Raw genomic sequence first — 17,920 nt, 5'->3', positions numbered from 1 at the left:
TATGTATAACCATCGCTTTTTCCCATAACCTCTCACTTTCACGAATAATATGTCCATAGTGATAAGGGAATTGTTGCTATCTGTACTCCATTCTTATTTGGTGCTTCACATGTTTTTTTTTTTTTTTTTTAAGAAGTTTAAAAATAAAAGTTCTCCTTGAATATTTTTTTTAAAATACTTTATAGCAATCCAGTGGAAATTTAATAATTTAATAACCACAGAGGTTTAAGTAAAATTTAAACATTCAGTGTACATGATTATGCTTGTATATTCAAATTCTTTTAGGAGAAAGTTGGAGCCTTAATTGGGTGGAGCTAATTTGTTAAAAAATTATATTTTTATTTTAAAAGGAATGTTATTTTCTATTTTTAAATTTCTACTTCAAAGGAAAACCCCAAAATGGAAATAAATTAGTCTTTCTTCGTCCTCAAGATTGACACGCTCTCAAGTCGGGAGAAGTGAATACAATCCTCTGCATTAGTTTGATGAATCGATGATAGGATAAAGGAGAATCGAACACCATCTTAGAAAAAATAATTATAAAATTAAACACATAACATATAGTTAAAAAAAAAATTATATGCATTGGTTGCCCATTAATTACGAATTCTAAATACTGAAAAGAACCAATAAGGCAATAGAGTGCCAATGACCGGCAATTTAGCCGGAGTGATCAAAATTGATAAGAAAAAAAATTGAATAGTTAAGCCATTAAGGTATTAAATTAACAATTTAAAAGGTGTGAATTGCAATTAACAAGACCGCAATATTTACAGGACTAAAATTGAAATTTACTTTAAATAATACTTATAGCAGTTATAGTATGGAAAAATAGTAATGTAAACTTAAGAGGGGAATATGTTGTATGCATGTATGGATTGGTTACTTACAGATTAAAATAATATTTAGAATCTTTCAAAAGGCTAATGTAATTAAAATATCGTTAGATCTATTTAACAATTACTATAGTTCACATATTTAGAATCTTTTTATAAAATTATGGACATTTAGGGTCTATTTATAAATTTGAAAAATGTTTTTTGAAAAATAATTTTTTTTAAATTACATATTTAAAAAAAATATTTTAAATTTTTGGTGTTTGACTCAAGATTAAAAAAAATATTTATCTTTTTTTCATATTTAGTTGAATGATAAGAGTTTACTTCTTTTTTTGTTTTTTCTATTTAGTTCATTTTTTTGAAAATGAACCTAAATATATTATAAAGTTATTTGTTATAAAATATTTATTATTTTAATAGTGATAGTAATAAAATAGAATCATCAACCAACATTCCAACAACATAGAATAGAATCTTAGTAAATTAAAATTCATCACTACCACATTCTTTGCATACATAAATTTATATCATATACATATACATGTACACTAAGTAACAATGAAATAAACATTCAACCCCAAATAAGTAAATAAATTGATCATGCTTTGACTTATCGCCAATATCCGCTTTAACCCAAAAATTTTCAAGAATATTGAAAGAAAGAATACCTCCTTTGATGTTACACAATGAAATTTATGAATACTATTCAAAAGTGATGTACCTAATGAATCAAATAGAGTTTTTCTTGTATATAAGATTCAGATAAACAATCAAAAATGGAGTTGGAGTAAACTCGATTATAAATTGAGCTAATTTTCTAAATCAAATTTTAATTTTGTAAATCAAAATTAAAAATAGAAAATACAGTTGCACCTATGCCTCGATTAATTGCCGCCTATCGATTTTTTTCAACCATGATTACGAGTTTAATTATTGTCAATACGTTTTCGGTCGAGTCCATTTCACAAGATCTTCCTAAGTGAAATTTACCTCTCATATTCTGATATAGTAACCACAAATTCCTATCCTCACAAAATAAATAAATAAATAAATAAAAATAAAAAAAGTCAATAATTACGTTGCATGCATTAATGTTACTAATATTTATCTTGTCAGATGAAAAGCCATGTTTGGTCTGAGAGAGTGAGAGATGGAATTGCATGTTCTTAGGTTTATCTGTAATTGCAAGCTAGTGCCAGTGCACCAATATTCTCCGATCCCTATTGTTTAAATAAATAAAAGAAGAATTTCTGCCTTACAACTTTCATTTTGCCCCATAAACAACTTCGTAATTCGTATATATCTTCTCAGAATCCTGCCATATTTGCGCCAAAACTATATATTATATATTCAGAGGAAATAATTAATTGTTTCATTTTAATTAAAAAATTTATATACATACATAACCAAAATTTGGTCCACCTTGCATTGTAAACCTTGGTCTAAAATGATATTCAAATAACGTATTTACACTTAATATATTATGTGTCTATAGTTAAAAAAATCATATGCTTGTAAATAAATTGAAGACACATAAATTCTAACTTCATGCACATAATATATTAACATCATATTATCTATCTACGGTTAATATATTATGTGCATGTAGTTAACATATATTATGTGTATTTAATTTATTTACAGACACATAATTTATTGACTGAAGACGTATAATATGTTAACTGTAGACACACCATTTTTAGTTCAGAATTTACAATATAAAGTGGGCCTTGTTCCATGGTATAAAAATTGTTCAGTGTCAAAATATGCATGGCATCTAGACTCACGACACGTCATCATTACATCTAGCTAACAAACTAGCATACCATGCTATCTAATCTAGTCAATAACCTCCCACGATGTTAGTTTGTTGGAGCAAGTTGTAAGGTTTGACTAACTACCTTTCTTTTACTATAAATAAATAAATAAAAGTCTCAAAACACTAAAAATGACTTTTACTCGTATATAAGATATGTAAATTAAAGAGAATAAACCATCTCACAATCTTCACTACTTATAGCATCCTTATTAATGGGGTTATTTCACAGTTTTTGAGTGATTTTTGTAAGTGTGATTAGGAAAGAGAAAGTGAAGGAGAGGAAAAAAATAAAACAAATATAATTTTTTTAAAATAATTAAAAAAATAATCCGGCACGGGCGCATAAGTGACAGCCACGCACACCTTGCGTGGCTGTCATATATGTTGTGGAGGCCACTATTCTGCCATAAACCTTTGTTTGTGTAGGAGTAATTTTTGCATTCTCTCCTCCACCTCATATTAACTTTTTTAAAAACTGTGCAATAACCTATTAACCTTATTTGATCCGCGGGTGGGAATGCTCTTAGTCTCTTCACTAGTATTCAACCCATTTATGCATAATCAATAATAACGTTATTATAACTTCACTTAATTTTTATTTTAAAAAAAAAAAAAAAAAGTCTTGTGGTTAGTATATATTTGGTCATCATATCAACTCCTCAATCTCTATATTCTTGTATATTGGTACATGATGGCTCTAGTCAATTTTACACCAACAACATTAATTGATATAGTTAAAGAGATAAGAAATAGCATGCTTTGGGAAAGAAGCATACGTAAACTTGGTAACTTGCCAAAAAAAACAATGACAAAGAAATTGCTTGGAAAGCATATATATAGCACTAGAAATGTCATACTGTACTGCAAACCATCATTGAAAGAGAAAGTTCAGACACACAAAGCGGTGAAAACAAGTGTTGCATGCTGTTGAGCATATATATAATATATAAACATATATAAATGCAATCCAACTATCAGTTTAGACTTTTAATTGAGATGGAACACATACTTCAATTTGGTATCAAAGTCAAGCTCATGACAAAGGTCGTGGAGAATCTGCTCCTGAGTTGTCGCTCTGTTGCGTCTGGCCCGTCCTCTAGGCACCTTTGGAAGGCAGGGAGTGTGACAACGTACATGCTTACCTTTACTCCATAGGGCCTTGTCATCAGTTATGGTGACTCTTGTTCCTGATCGTGACAAAAAATAAATTCTTGAATAAATAGAAAAGCCTTTCTCAAGAACTCCATAAATTTGACAAAAAAACAATATTCCCATCTGCTCCACCCAAAAAAGAACAAGAGACTTGTTCTTGTTCACGAAAATCGCGGGTTAGGTTTATCAATGTGTAAAGAGACTATGGTCCAGTTGAACATATACCAGAGTATATCAATTGTAATTACTTAATCTTCAACCGAAGAAATTTGTTTAATTCTCGACAGATATATGAATAGAAAGAGAAATGTAAATGAATTGGTATGAACCGTTTTGCTATGCTTAATTAAAAGAAGCAATACATTTGATTCTCATTGCCCTCTTGATTTTGGATTGAGGTAGCATCTTCTCATATGAAAATTTGTGTACTAAAATAAAGGGGAGAAAAAAAAAATAAAACAATGAGAAATGAAAAAGGGGGGAAAAATGTCTTTTCATAGTGGCGTTTGAGGGGGTCCCTTGAGAAAGGTTCCATTGCAACAGGCATTCTTTGCTCCTACAAATACCCCAACACACACCCCCAAACCTTCATTCATTCCATACCATACCATAAGCCTCCAACCAAAACAACATTTGTTTATCTACCCGTTACCTCAGCTCAATCTTAAATTCTTGTCTATCAGTGACCTCGACTCAATCTTAAATTCTGATACATAACCGTTTCGATCTCGATCTCGATCTCCTGCAAGTGGCACCAAGTGGTGATCTCCCTTATCTCTCTTGGATGCTTTTCTTGGCTTGAGGTAACAATTTTTTTTTAATTGTTATAGTTATAGATTTGAAGCATCACATCCACACACTGCCACTTTTGTCACTACTTGCATGATAATCTTTGCAAGTGTTAAGCATTTTGGCATCGTAACTTGAAACTTTGTTAGCTGTTTATGCAATCGGTCAGATCTATATTTTTATTTTTCTCATTATCAACTAAACTTTTTTGCAGATCAGAGGAACAAACATACAATACAAGCTAATATTAATTTTTCCGACGTTGAATTGAAGAAGATGTCTGCTATGATCAAAAACTTCAACTTGGAGCAAGTGGCCGTGGCAGTGGCGGCGCCGCCGTCTCCGCCGCCGCTGCCGCCGGCGAAGAAGCCGAAACAAGGCATAGGCTCGATTCTGGGGTCAGATTCCGATCACAGAGCCAAGACAGCGGCTTCCATAAGAAGAACTCTCTCGGCTGATATGTCATCCAAGAAATGGCTCTCGCAGAATGGGTTCCCGGCGATTAAAAAGATTGCTTCCTCCGGCGAGTTCGCCGACGATCACCCCCACACTTTTTCCGGCGAAGAGGATGAGCTTAGCAGGCCGGGGCAAGATGAGGTTTGGAGAGCAATCCAAGCCGCACAGAAGCCTCGAAACGACGGCGTAAAGCCGTCGTTAAGGTCATGCGAGTCTTGGAGCTCGATTTTGACGACGAAAAACACTGAGGATTGTTCTAAGCTTCCTCCCCCTTATGTTCACCCTCTCGTGAAAGCAAGAACGGCTAGCTCTCTCAGCGAGAAAAGCCTCGAGATTTGCACTGAAAGCCTCGGCTCTGAGACCGGCTCCGACGGCTTCTCCTCCCACTCCCCGCCCGAATCCGGCGACGAAGAAGAAGAACAAGAAGAGGAGAAACAAGATCATAATCTCCAAATCCCCAATAACTCCTCTCACTCTTTTGAAGCTCCTCAAGCCGTGAAACAGAGCTATAGCAAGCGATCGGCGCCGAGATCTTTCCCTCCTCCCCTGCCTTCTCTGGCTAAAAACAAGGCTTCCCTTCAAGTCCTCTCGCGCCGCCAGAACGGTCGGCTCATTCTTGAAGCCGTCTCCGTCCCCCCACGCGACTATCTCCACGCGCAACGCCACGACGGTCGCCTTCTCCTCACCCTAGTCAACGGCTCTGCCTCAGAAGAAACAGGGGACAAAGATGAAACCACACAATTGTTTGACACTTTCGAAGAAACCGATGATACTGTTCTTATTGATGATGAAGATGACGAGCAAGAATTGACAAAAAATTCAAATTTATTGCCAAACATCCCAACTCCACCATTTATGAAGCAATTCAAGAAAAACACATTGTGGGTTAACAACAAAGCAGTGGATTTGATCGAGGAGGAGGAGGATCTCATCATTACTCCGCCGCCGCCGCCTGCGGCGGCGGCGGCGGGAGTTGCAGGGCTAATCCCGGCGGCGGCGCTGCCACACGCCGCCGCGTTCGTCAACACCTACGACTACTTCTGGAGGAAGAAACCCACAGTCGCAAGCGTGATATTCGACACTGAACAATGCAAAGGCGGCGCAAAAAACAACCTCAAAAACAACAACGACGACAACAACAACAACGTTGTTGAAAGTCCAAAAGTTGCGCTGTTGAGAGGAAGCATGGCGAATAATATGATGAGAGGATGCAAAGAATCCAGGAGGTCATTGCTGCCATGGGAGCCTTACTGCATTGCCACAACCTGATCATCATCATCATCATTTCTCCTTATATGCCATTAATTAATAGCTTATTTAACATATGTGTATTTTAATTTCCGCCATAATTAAGGTCATTAGTTTTTTTCTCTCTTGGTCGACCAAGGGAGTTGTGTTTGCTTGTGTAGCCAAAATAAACATAAGCTATACTATGATTCAGATCAGAGCACCATAAAATTCTATGGTCATATATCTCATATGATCCTCAAATGACCATTTTTTTACCTCATATTTGAAGTTATTATTAATAGTCAATGAGTTATTTGACTTTTGCTCTTTATATTACACTTTATTTATTATTTAAACTAGTCAATTTCTTATTCTCATTCTCTTGTTTTTGTTATCGTTGTCCTCATAGACAACTCTAAACAAGTAAATTCCTTATTAGATATATTTCCTTATTCTCCATTAGAATACTCATTTTCACCTGCCCATTCAACCTCTTTGGGCTGAATCTCCCCACCCTAGGCCAAGCCCACAATCCTTAGTACCCAATTGTTATAATATGGACCAGAGTCTAACTTACATTGTAGATCGTAATTCAAAACGACATTCATATAATATGTCTGCAGTTAACATATTATGTGCCTTCAAGTTAATAAAATTATGTGTTTACTGCAATTAACATATTATATATATACAGTTGCAGTTAAACTGTGGAAGACACATAATCCGAATGTCATTTTAAACCATATTTTACAATGCATGATAGACGTGATATATGGTATTGATGGATTTAATTAACCCGGGTAGTCCGAATCAATAAACCCGATAAGATTTTAGGGGGTATGACAAGTAACGGATCAAAGTGTACCTCGGAGGTATTTTGTATATTGAATAATGGATAAAGCTATTACAAGATTGGTAATAACAAGACAAGAATGTCGTTAGGACAATGTTGCATGTTTTTATACTAGTTCCTAGGCCTAACCGCTTGGAGAGAACCACTCTAACGGCCTAGGACCGAGTCTTGCGCCGAGAAGACCGCATTAAGCCGGGACCCCGAGGTCGTGGGCGAGCCCAGAGCTCGGCCAAGACGACCCCGGGGTCGACCCACGGGGCGGGGTTGCCCATGAGTCGACCCCGAGGGGTCAAGTCATGGTCCGAAGTCGGCCAAGTCGACCTCGAGGGGTCAACTTGGGCCCCCTACGGCCTAAGTCGTGTGGGCCCGGGTTGGCCCTCTATTTCCGCTCCGGGACTGACCCGGGTAGTATTTATCCATCATCAGTCCCCCACTCTCTGAGCTGCGAGAAGTCGTCAGCGAAAGAGAGTAGTTCAGCAATAAATCGTACCCCGGGCCACGCTACCACGCCTAAAATCACGGCCGAAAAATTATCCATGCCTAAAAAATCGCCTTCAAATATTATCGACTTGGGCCGTAGGGGGCCCAAGTTGTGTGGGCCCGGGTTGGCCCTCTATTTCCGCTCCGGGGCTGACCCGTGGTAGACCCGGGTAGTATTTATCCATCAGGTATAATTTGTGGTTTGTACCACCACTACTAGGGAATTATTTGTAGTAAATGGTGGTCAGCTAGACAAAATCTGAGGAGCCATCTTTGAGTTGATGGGGTTATCTCTTCCTGTCTTCAGCATTATAACAGGAATTATATTCTACCCTTTTTTTTTTCTTTTTTCTTTTTCTTCGGCTTTTCTAATTCCAACCAATGGCGGGTTGGATATTGTACTCGTTGATGCTATTTCTGGGAACACCATATCCCTGTTTGATACGCTGATGATTTCAAATCCTGGTTTGATTTCCCAACTTTTTCTCTAAAGAACCCTTGGGACTGGGAAGAAAAACTCTAAAGCTAAGTAAAATCTCATTGTTCAATGACCCATATTCTCCTGTTACTAGGCCAGAGAATAATCCTTGGATACAGAGAAAACAACAGCCCACATAAGATGATGAGAGGGGAAAAGGTTCAAATTATCGGTAACCTATACTTCTAAAGAAGGGTTTAGTTCAAGAAATCTTGGATTATCTTAGATAATAGAATTACCGCGGGGCTGACATTATTATTGACATGATATTTATATTCCAACTCATATACTCCGTATTACTTTTTAAATATTTAAAATTAATTATTTTATCACCAATATATTAAATTAATGTCTAAAATAAATAATTACAACCATGCCCCCAATGAGATTTGACCACTTGATGTCAACATGCTTGTAATGATTTATTTTGGACATATTAATGTAATATATTGATGGTATAAATAATTAATTTAAAATATTTATAAAATAATATATGGGTTGGAATATAAATATCATTATGTGGCAGCAATGACATCAACATCACATAAGCTAAGTTAACGGTATTATTAACACTGTTAACTATTGTCATTAACTGTACAACTTTTTACCGTATAATGACTAAATTCCTTAAACCTATCCGTTTTGCACCATCTAGTAATAAGGTTAGCTTAATTCATGAATAAACAATAAGCTTCTTTTTTTTTTTTTTTTTTTTAAGAATAACAAACAATAAGCTTAAAGGGGGGTATAGTAATACTTGTAAAATAAAATAAAATAAAATATAAATATATAATCAAATGGTGCAAGTTTTAAAATATATAGACAATAGGTTAGAAAATTGTGATACTCATAAAAATTGTGCTAATTTTGACCTTAGAATATTTTCATGTTGTTGGGAGCTTATGAGAAAGTATCTAATGATAGAGAAAGTTTTAATATGAAATTGGTCTTTGCTTGCCTTAATACAGCCAACACTTAGAAACAAAACTAAACCGGCCGGCTTTGGACACTCTAACGCTGTCTCTACATTGTTACACCAAACCATACATTTGTGCCCACAAAAACACCAAAATAAGACACTCACCCCTTACATCACCCCGGCCGGCCTTTACTTTGACTCCTTACCTTGCAAAGAATAATGTTTTATCAGTCAAATCCTCAGACCAAGTCCTCTAAGAACATCATTATCCCAGCAAAGTTGAATTGAAGAACCAACAAGCATCTGCATTTTTTTGTTTTTCTTTACCAGGATGCGCGAAACCTCAATTCGCGAACCATGATGTTTGGATGGCTGTTAATTTGGATGTTCAGCGTTTATTCAAGCTATGGGCAGCAATACTATGATTCAACACTATGTTCTGACACCTCAGTTCATCCAGGTACGAGGTATACCTGCAATTCTAGCCCCGGGTTTTCGTGTCCAACGTTCTTGGTTTACCGAGCTAGCCATGGTGTTCGAACCATATCAACTATCTCTTCTTTGTTTAATATCCCTCCTGGTGAGCTTCTGTCTCCCAGGAACAACGTCACCTCATCTTCCGAGATCCTTGAACCGGGCAGAGAAGTCCTTATCCCGGTTCAATGCTCTTGCTCGGGCGGATTCTTTAGCGCGAATTTGAGCTACAAAGTCCTAGAAAACACTACATTCGAGAGCGTTGCCTGCGAGGTTTTTGAAGGTTTAGTGAAACCAGTGACACTTATTGAGGAAAATGTGTCCAAGAAAAGGGACAAAGAAGGTCTCGGGGCGGGCACTGAGATTGTCGTGCCATTGAAATGTGCATGTCCTTATAAGTCTTTTGGCCCGCCCGGGCTAAAGTATCTTGTCACGTACCCTATAGTGTCAGGGGACGATGCGGATTTATTGAGCAAAAAGTTCAAAATCCCTATCAAAGAAATATGGGAGATTAACAATTTAAGTTTCAAGGATAATACAATTTATCCAAACACAACCATTCTCCTGCCTCTCAAATCTGAACCGTCCATTAATTTCAGCGTTTCCAATTCTGAACCTCCCACTCCAGGGTTTCTCCAGACATCACCCGTGGAAAAACCAGGCAAAAACCTGAGACTTAAGAAACTGTACATTTCAGTGTCAGTAATTGGATTTTGTCTCCTTGTGGCCACGATTATTGCCTGTTCTTTATACCTGAGGACTTTAAGGAAATTCAGGGCCGCCAGGGTTCAATCTTCAATCCGGAGAAGTACTACTGGCACATCATTTTCGACCCCGAGAAGCTCCCCGAAATCAGGTCCAATGGCGAATTCGTGCCTGTCGCCTGATCTTCTAGCAGGACTGAAATACTCCCTGTGTAACTACACAGCAGAGGAGCTGAGGAAAGCCACGAGAGGCTTCGACGAAGATGCTAAGGTGAGCGAGAGCGTGTATAGAGGGTGGATTGATAACGCGGAAGTGCTAATAAAGCAGATGAGATTTGAGGGCACAAGGCAAATAATTGATGTGCATTCAAGAATCAACCATGTTAACATTGTGAGGCTGCAGGGGGTGTGCTATGGCGAGAACGATTTCTCTTCGTGTTCCCTCGTGTTCGAATTCCCTGCAAATGGGAGCCTGAGAGGCTGCTTATCGAGCCCCTCGGGTTCCCTGAGGTGGCACAGGAGGACTCAGATCGCTTTCGATATAGCCACCGGGCTGCATTACCTCCACTTCTGCACAATCCCTCCATATACTCACATGAATGTGAACACCAAAAACATTTTCCTGACTCAGAATTGGAGGGCAAAGCTGACCGTTTTTGCAGCCGTGCCATCGCCCTCGATTAGTGGAGCTTCGAAAGAGTCATCAGGTGGGAGTATGGGGAGCCTAGGAGGGTGGATTTTGCCTGAACATCTTGTTCATGGTTCTGAGTCTGATAAGGCTGATATTTTCGCCTTCGGGGTCGTTCTGCTCGAGCTTTTATCGGGTAAAGATGATGTGAATTCCATTATGTTTCTGGGAGGAGGAGGAGGTACTGAAGGGGGGTGTTTTGAGCAGCTGAGGAATTTCATGGATCCAAGCTTGAAGGAAGATTATCCTCTTGCAGAGGCTTTGTGTTTAGCTGTTTTGGCTAAAGCTTGTGTTGAGGATGACCCTCTGCATAGGCCTTCCATGGATGATATTATCAAAATTCTTGCCAGAATGGTCTGAGAACAAGAAAAACAAAATGCAGATCGAGTTTTCAGATTCAAATTCCATTGGCTTTCATGTATATTGTGTTGCTGAGTACTAGTAGTTATTCAGAAGTGATGTTCTTAAGACTTGAATAGCACTTATTTTCAGCCACTTTATTTATAAATCAAAGATTTTCAATACAATTTTATTTATTTGTTATTGAAATGTTTTACACCAAAGTAATACTCCACACTACACTAGTATCCTAAGTCGAATCTTCACACTGTGATCTTCCATCATAACTTTTAAGTCAGGCAATGAACCAACTACGCAGAGCTTCAGATTTCTTTTTCTTTTTATAGTTTGTGAAGTTCTGTGAAACTAATTCGAATTTAGTCAAAGACCTTGTGGTCTAGTGGCACCCGGTGTCCTGATTTACACTCCCACATAGATGATGGGAGTGGGTTCGAACCTTCGCGGAGGCAAATAGAATTCAAATTTAATTCTATTTAAACATGGTCAATTAGCAATTGTTTATTAATTGCCTCTATATATTGAGTTTTAAACAAGGTCACATCGAGCCAACAAGAACTCAAAAGAAAAAATTGCCAAGCCCTTTATACATTACTTGAGGCTTTTGACAGAATATTTTTTAGAGTTTATAATTTATTTTAAATTACCAATAAATTATACTCCGTATTTATTTAGAATTATCCAAATCACGACATGACTAAGGAAAATTATACAGTGAACTATGATTTGCATTACAAGGTGAATCACTAATATATATTCATTTTTAGTATAATACAAGTACATTTTAATGTACTATATGTTCACTTTCTAGTAGTGCACTAAAATAAGCTTACAATATACTAAAAAAGAACATGTATCGAAACATAATGAATTATTCAAATAAACTTATAATATAATAAAAATAAATCTATAATATATTAAATAATATGAAGGCCTTCTATTGGACAGATTTGGGTCCAGTCAATTGGGCCTTGTCGGTTACTTAAAATACCTTCCTGAAGGCCCACAAATATGGCCTATAGTCCTATACTATACTTTTCGGGGTGGTTACCAGACAGCTGACGCATAGGGGCTAGAGAGCTGAACCCAAAATCCCGACGGGATGGGAGACAACGGCGCTGCCACCACCGCAACTCCACGGCCAATCACCTCCGCCGACGAAGATGCGCTTCTCAAGCAATTCTTTGCCGAAGTCAGTGAGGTGGAGCGCGACAACGAAGTCAATAGGTTCCTTTCTTCTTTTCACGTACATATCATATTAATTTCTTGCTCGCGTCTCTGCAAATTATTGCTTCTATCTCTGTTTGGTAAGCTCATGTTCGGATACGTATTGAAGTGTGTTACAATTGTATGCCAATGAAATGAATTGATAAATACACATGTTTAAAGCCTGAAACAGATTTCTTCTAGATGCTGGAAAAGAAAACAGTGTTTTACGGAGTAATTAATTTATGAAATTGAAGAGGAAAAGGTTGATAAATTGATATTAGGTTAGTAAAAATTGCGTTATTCTGTAATTTGACCACTCTTGTTTAAGTAGTTTCTACAAATTAATGGATGCTTTTGTCTGATGAATGAAGTTTTAACTACAGCCATTATAGGGTTAGAGAGGTATCTTACCCTGCTGCTGGCTGGCAATCAAATAAACATAACCGATGTTAAAAAAAACCATATTCTTCCAATAATTTAAATAATAATGATAAATGTATATTCTCATATTGTGTAATTCAAAATCATTATTCATTTTCCTAAATAATAATAATAATAATAATAATAATGTTAGATATAAACATAGTCTAACATTCAATTGAATATAAAGTCTACGAGAAACCTAACCTCGTACCAGAAGCAGAAGTGGTATTAGAGATCACAATACTCCAGCCATAGTTGATGTCTTCTTGTTGTGTTGCCTAACGTACTGGAAAATCTAACAAATAATAGTAATAATTAATGCTTATCCTAATTTTATAGTCAATGTACCTTCTTCTTTTTTCTTTCTAAATTTTAACAAATTAGATATATCTCTGGTATGAAAGTTAAAGTTCTATGTCATTAACTATACCAAATCATTGTTTGTACCTTGATAATTGTGCCAAAGTTAAAGAACACATTCTCTCTACTCTAGAAATGGAAAACTACATGGGACTTTCAAAATCTTGGCTCTGTTAATTGTCAGTCACCCAATTTTGGATCAGGCATATTAAAATATTTAGGGTGCTGTACCCAAAAACAATTACCATTAATACATAATACTTTCAAGTTAATGAATTTTCTTCAACAGTTATGTTCTCATAGTCATGGTTATTGGCTGCTTGTTTCTTTTAGTAGAATCAAGAATGATCTACATGAATGTCATCTTTCTTTTCCATTTACCTATTTCAATTAGATTAAGGGCAGGGTTTTTGCTTATCCATTTATACAGAATACCAGTGACCATTCATGCATATATATATCTCTTTTTTGTCTGTTGATTTAAAAATACAATTCAGCATTGATTATTATTTATTTGTTTCTCATTTTAATATTTTATTACTAAACCATGTAATCTTCATTCTTGAAACTTTTTATTTATCTCTGTTACTATCATTTTGCAGGATACTTTCATGCTTTAAATTAAATCCATTTGAATATCTTAACCTATCATTTGATTCATCCCTAGAAGATGTAAAAAGACAATACCGCAAGGTTTGTACCCTGAAGAACTCAAAGTAATATTTGCCTAATTCATTTATAATTGACCTAATGTACTTATGTAACTTATATGTGTAGTTATCTTTGCTTGTTCACCCGGATAAATGCAAACATCCACAAGCAAAGGAGGCTTTTGGTGGTAAGAAATATGTTTTTTTCCCACTCATTTCATAAAATTGTAATTGTGAGTATTTTTTTTTTTAGTGAAAGGGCCTCTTCAATTTACTCACCTTGTGATCATGTGATTTCATTCTATTTTTTTGATGGGTAATGAGCATATTGACATTTTGGAACTTGTCTTTCATTGTATGTCATTCACAGACTTCCTTAGTTCCTTCAGCTACTGTCATGTTAGTTATTGCATGAAATGTGAAAGCCTTGTCCACAGTTTTTTCTTTTGCAACCTCTTGAGTTATAAGAGGGGTTACTTACATCTAAAGGATTAAATTCCTTGACTTGTAGTACAGAATATTATTGAGGCATATAAGCATATTTATTAAATCTGTGCTAATGAACCAAAAAATGGAAGTGGAGAAATGGTTTGACTTTCAGGGTGTCATCATTTGATATTTGTGGAAGGTTATGGTCCTATGGACTATAAGTATTTCATTATAACACTTCTAGTGTAATATAGTTTGCAAACTTGCTATATTCTGAGTACCATTTTTAATGTGATAAAGTCTGAGAAATTAGAACTCGTCAAAATAAATAAAAGGGGCCTGAGGAATTAGTAAAACCACAGGTGATCTTTTGTTCGATATTTGGCTCACTACTATGGTGCTTAAGTGGACTAGCACAAGTCCTCAGTTGTTCTTTTGTTGTGTACTTTGCAGCTTTAGCAAAAGCCCAACAATTATTACTTGATCCACAAGAGAGGGATTATGTTCTGAACCAGGTTAATGCTGCAAAAGGTTTGTTGCACCCCATGTTCCTTACATGTTGATTGCAATACTTATTTTTCTTTCATCTTTGTTTCTTTTTCTTTTAGCCTTCTTTTTTGCCCCATTTAAGATGGGTGTCAAAGAAACTGATGTATTTTCTACTTATTGTATTTTCTGTGATGAGGTGAGGGGTGTTGGGTGTCCTCCATGGTTTTCTTATAAATCTTCCTACTTCTATTTTGTGCCAAATCTTCTTACTGAAAATACTGCCTTTCGTATGAGTGCAGAGGAACTAAAATCAAAGTGGAAGAAGCAGGTTAAGAAAGATACAGCTTCTAAGTTGAAGTCATTAGTTTCTGAGGTAACAGTTATATTTAATCCCCCCGCCTGCTGTTGGCTATTTGGTATATCCTTCTTTTTTATTTGTTATGAAGTATTAACTGAGTAGGGAACAGTGGTCTATGAAGCGGTTGGGTGCCCTTGGTGACTTTCCTCTGTTTTACTTGTTACTTCTCAAATTCTCTCCATGGCTGGCAACCTTTTTAGGAGTTTAGAGAATTTTTTTTAAAAATGAATAAAAATTAAAAACATAATCATTCTAGTTTCTCGGAAATTGTTTGGCTATACCATTCTAGTCTTGTATGAGTAAATTAGGGTGTTATTCAGGCTGTTTGTGCCTCAAATTAGAGCTTGAAAATGGTTTAAGTTAAGCTTGGTATCTGGCAGAGCTTCAGGATGGTTGATGTAGCTACTCTCCTGTTAAAGTGAATCACTATAATTCATATTATGTGGAAAAGCTCATGTTATTACAAATTCCAGTAGCATTGTATTAATTCTCTAATAAACTGTAGGTAATAGGATTATATAGCTCTTACTGTAGTTACTTGTGTTCTTGCTCCTCTGGCAAACACAAAGTGAGGATGGAGCTATTGGGAACTTAAATTACTAAGAACAGCATTGAAACACAACTCCAAGGCAATTTGTATATATTGTATTCCATATTTCCATTTATATTTTCCTTTTCCTATAATGAGCTTGTGGTACCACAACTTGAGATGCTTTGCATGCTTGTATGTATTATTTACTCATCATATGCTCTCTTAATGCTTACAGATTGCTCTTCTATCTGCTACTTATAATTATTCTATGAAAGACCCCTGTAAAGAAATTGGGTTTAAGACCATGATGTAATTTGGAATGCTTATATGGATATTCAGCTCTGAATATAAGTTCAATTACTTGTCAAACATGCTAGGGAAAGTTTGAACAAGAATATGAACAATCAGAAGAATTCCAGCAACAGCTAAAGTTGAAGGTTCGAGAAATATTAACTGAACAAGAATGGCGGAGAAGGAAAATGCAGATGAGGGTATATTACTAATCATCTGTTGAGCTGTTCATATTTGATCTTTATACTTTCACCTGAATATTCTTTCTTGTGACTACTTTGTAGATTTCTGAGGAGGAAGGCCGTTTGAAGAAGGATGAGGAAGAACAGAAAGAGATGTGGAAAAGGAAGCGTGAGCATGAGGAGCAGTGGGAAGGGACAAGGGAGCAGAGGGTTAGTCAACCATATATTATTTATTAATTTTATTGTTTTAGTTATTGACAAATTTATTAAGAGAATAATGGATTATTGTCTTTCCACCTAGTATTATTAGCTTTTAAAGGAAATTTCTTTTATGTTCTGATTTAACATGGAGATACTGACATATCTAATAGAAAATAGAAATCAAGTCCATGACTCTTCACTTGCTGTTGGAAGCCCAAGGGGTGGATACTGTTCCAAGAAACTTTTCAAATTTATCCCATAAGGGCAGTTCTTCACAAAAAGTAGGAATTAGTAGGGTAATATGAATTATAGAATCTTAATTCAAGGATTTGGGAAAGTTTTGAAGGTAGTGTGTCTTGTAAATGTTTTAAATCGCTTAGGTGTCTTCGTTTAAGTTTAATTTTAGAGTCTTACGAGGACAAGAAGTTTGTGGTCTATCTTTCTATCGGACAGCGCAACTCTCTAGGTGACTAGGTGCATGTCAATGAGATTAAATCTGCTAAGGCTTTGAAGGTTTGGATCTTCAGCTTTGCAAAGGGGTTGGAAGGCTCTTCTAAGCTAAAATTTGTTTCCTTTCTTCACTGTCTTGCCAGTTTCCAGAGGACACTTTGTCCTCATGAAATAGTATCTTCACCTTTTTTTCTCTTGCAATTATTATTTTTCCATGATCTGATTTCTGATTTTTTTTAAACCAAAGGTTCATCTTAGGTAAGACAACATAATATAGTATGTATCCCAAGTATTTCAAGACTGGAGGAGACCTTTGAAGAACACTAGTGAGACACAGTAAATCATCTCAGGAATTAAATGCAATGTTATGGTTTTCAGTTCACTGCCTGTGGCTTTTTATATTCTGAGCAAATTTGTGGTGCATAAATATTTCCATTCCTAAAGGTTGTAGTTGATATTGCATTTACATCTTAGGTTAGGTATAAAGATCATACAATTTGAAAAGACTCTTACTATGTTTATTTTATTTGCATATTGGCTCTGATGAACTCTTGACAACAGTGTCTATTATTATTATTATTTTAAAATAATAGTCCAGTGGAAAGATGGGTTGTCCTCTGACCGTTTCTTTGTCACCAGGTGTCCAGTTGGAGAGATTTTATGAAAGGTGGTAAGAAGGTAAGATGAATTAGATAGAGTTGTTGTATCATTTGAGTTATATGGGATGTGAGTAGATTTGTTGCACCCATGTTTTACTAAGCAAGTTTGTTTTTGTATTTGGCAGGTGAAGAAAGGGGAGATCCGGCCTCCAAAGCTCAAAACTGAAGATCCCAACAAATCCTACGTTCAACGACCAGTGAAGCGAGGTTAAGCTTCATGTACCAATTACCAATTAATTGGATGTATTATGATGAATGATTATAACTGAGAAAACTATTTCATCCGAGTTTGAGAAAGCTCTAGCTAGAGTTGATGACTTCATATATTTGTGTCAGTATATGTATATGTACACTGCTTGCTTTTGGCCTTTAATTATACTTCAAAAAAAAGTATTAACCAATCACATCTCACCCTCAGATATTGCCAATTTTCTCGCATCATCTTAAAA

At 36.0% G+C, this 17,920-nt stretch overlaps 3 protein-coding genes across 3 annotated transcripts; all 3 read left to right on the top strand.

Moving 5' to 3' along the window:
* The first annotated feature begins 4,411 nt into the window (after positions 1-4,411).
* On the top strand, positions 4,412-6,616 carry LOC116015340 (protein FAF-like, chloroplastic). The gene is made up of 2 exons (XM_031255378.1): positions 4,412-4,613; positions 4,814-6,616. Exon 2 carries the CDS (start codon positions 4,876-4,878, stop codon positions 6,322-6,324), a length of 1,449 nt encoding a protein of 482 aa, XP_031111238.1. The 5' UTR covers positions 4,412-4,613; positions 4,814-4,875; the 3' UTR covers positions 6,325-6,616.
* Positions 6,617-9,372: 2,756 nt separating this feature from the next.
* Positions 9,373-11,424, top strand: LOC116016212 (lysM domain receptor-like kinase 4). The gene has a single exon (XM_031256370.1). It carries the CDS (start codon positions 9,373-9,375, stop codon positions 11,239-11,241), a length of 1,869 nt encoding a protein of 622 aa, XP_031112230.1. The 3' UTR covers positions 11,242-11,424.
* Positions 11,425-12,284: 860 nt separating this feature from the next.
* On the top strand, positions 12,285-17,875 carry LOC116016256 (J domain-containing protein spf31). Its single transcript, XM_031256416.1, has 9 exons — positions 12,285-12,465; positions 13,833-13,923; positions 14,008-14,068; positions 14,763-14,840; positions 15,098-15,171; positions 16,066-16,179; positions 16,264-16,371; positions 17,452-17,490; positions 17,597-17,875. Exons 1-9 carry the CDS (start codon positions 12,341-12,343, stop codon positions 17,681-17,683), a joined length of 777 nt encoding a protein of 258 aa, XP_031112276.1. The 5' UTR covers positions 12,285-12,340; the 3' UTR covers positions 17,684-17,875.
* The last annotated feature ends 45 nt before the right edge of the window (positions 17,876-17,920 follow it).

Source organism: Ipomoea triloba, chromosome 4 (genome assembly GCF_003576645.1).
Source record: "Ipomoea triloba cultivar NCNSP0323 chromosome 4, ASM357664v1".
Classification (NCBI taxonomy): domain Eukaryota; kingdom Viridiplantae; phylum Streptophyta; class Magnoliopsida; order Solanales; family Convolvulaceae; genus Ipomoea; species Ipomoea triloba.
The sequence above is the reverse complement of the archived record's forward strand: the minus strand, read 5'-3'. Positions and strand labels throughout refer to the sequence as shown.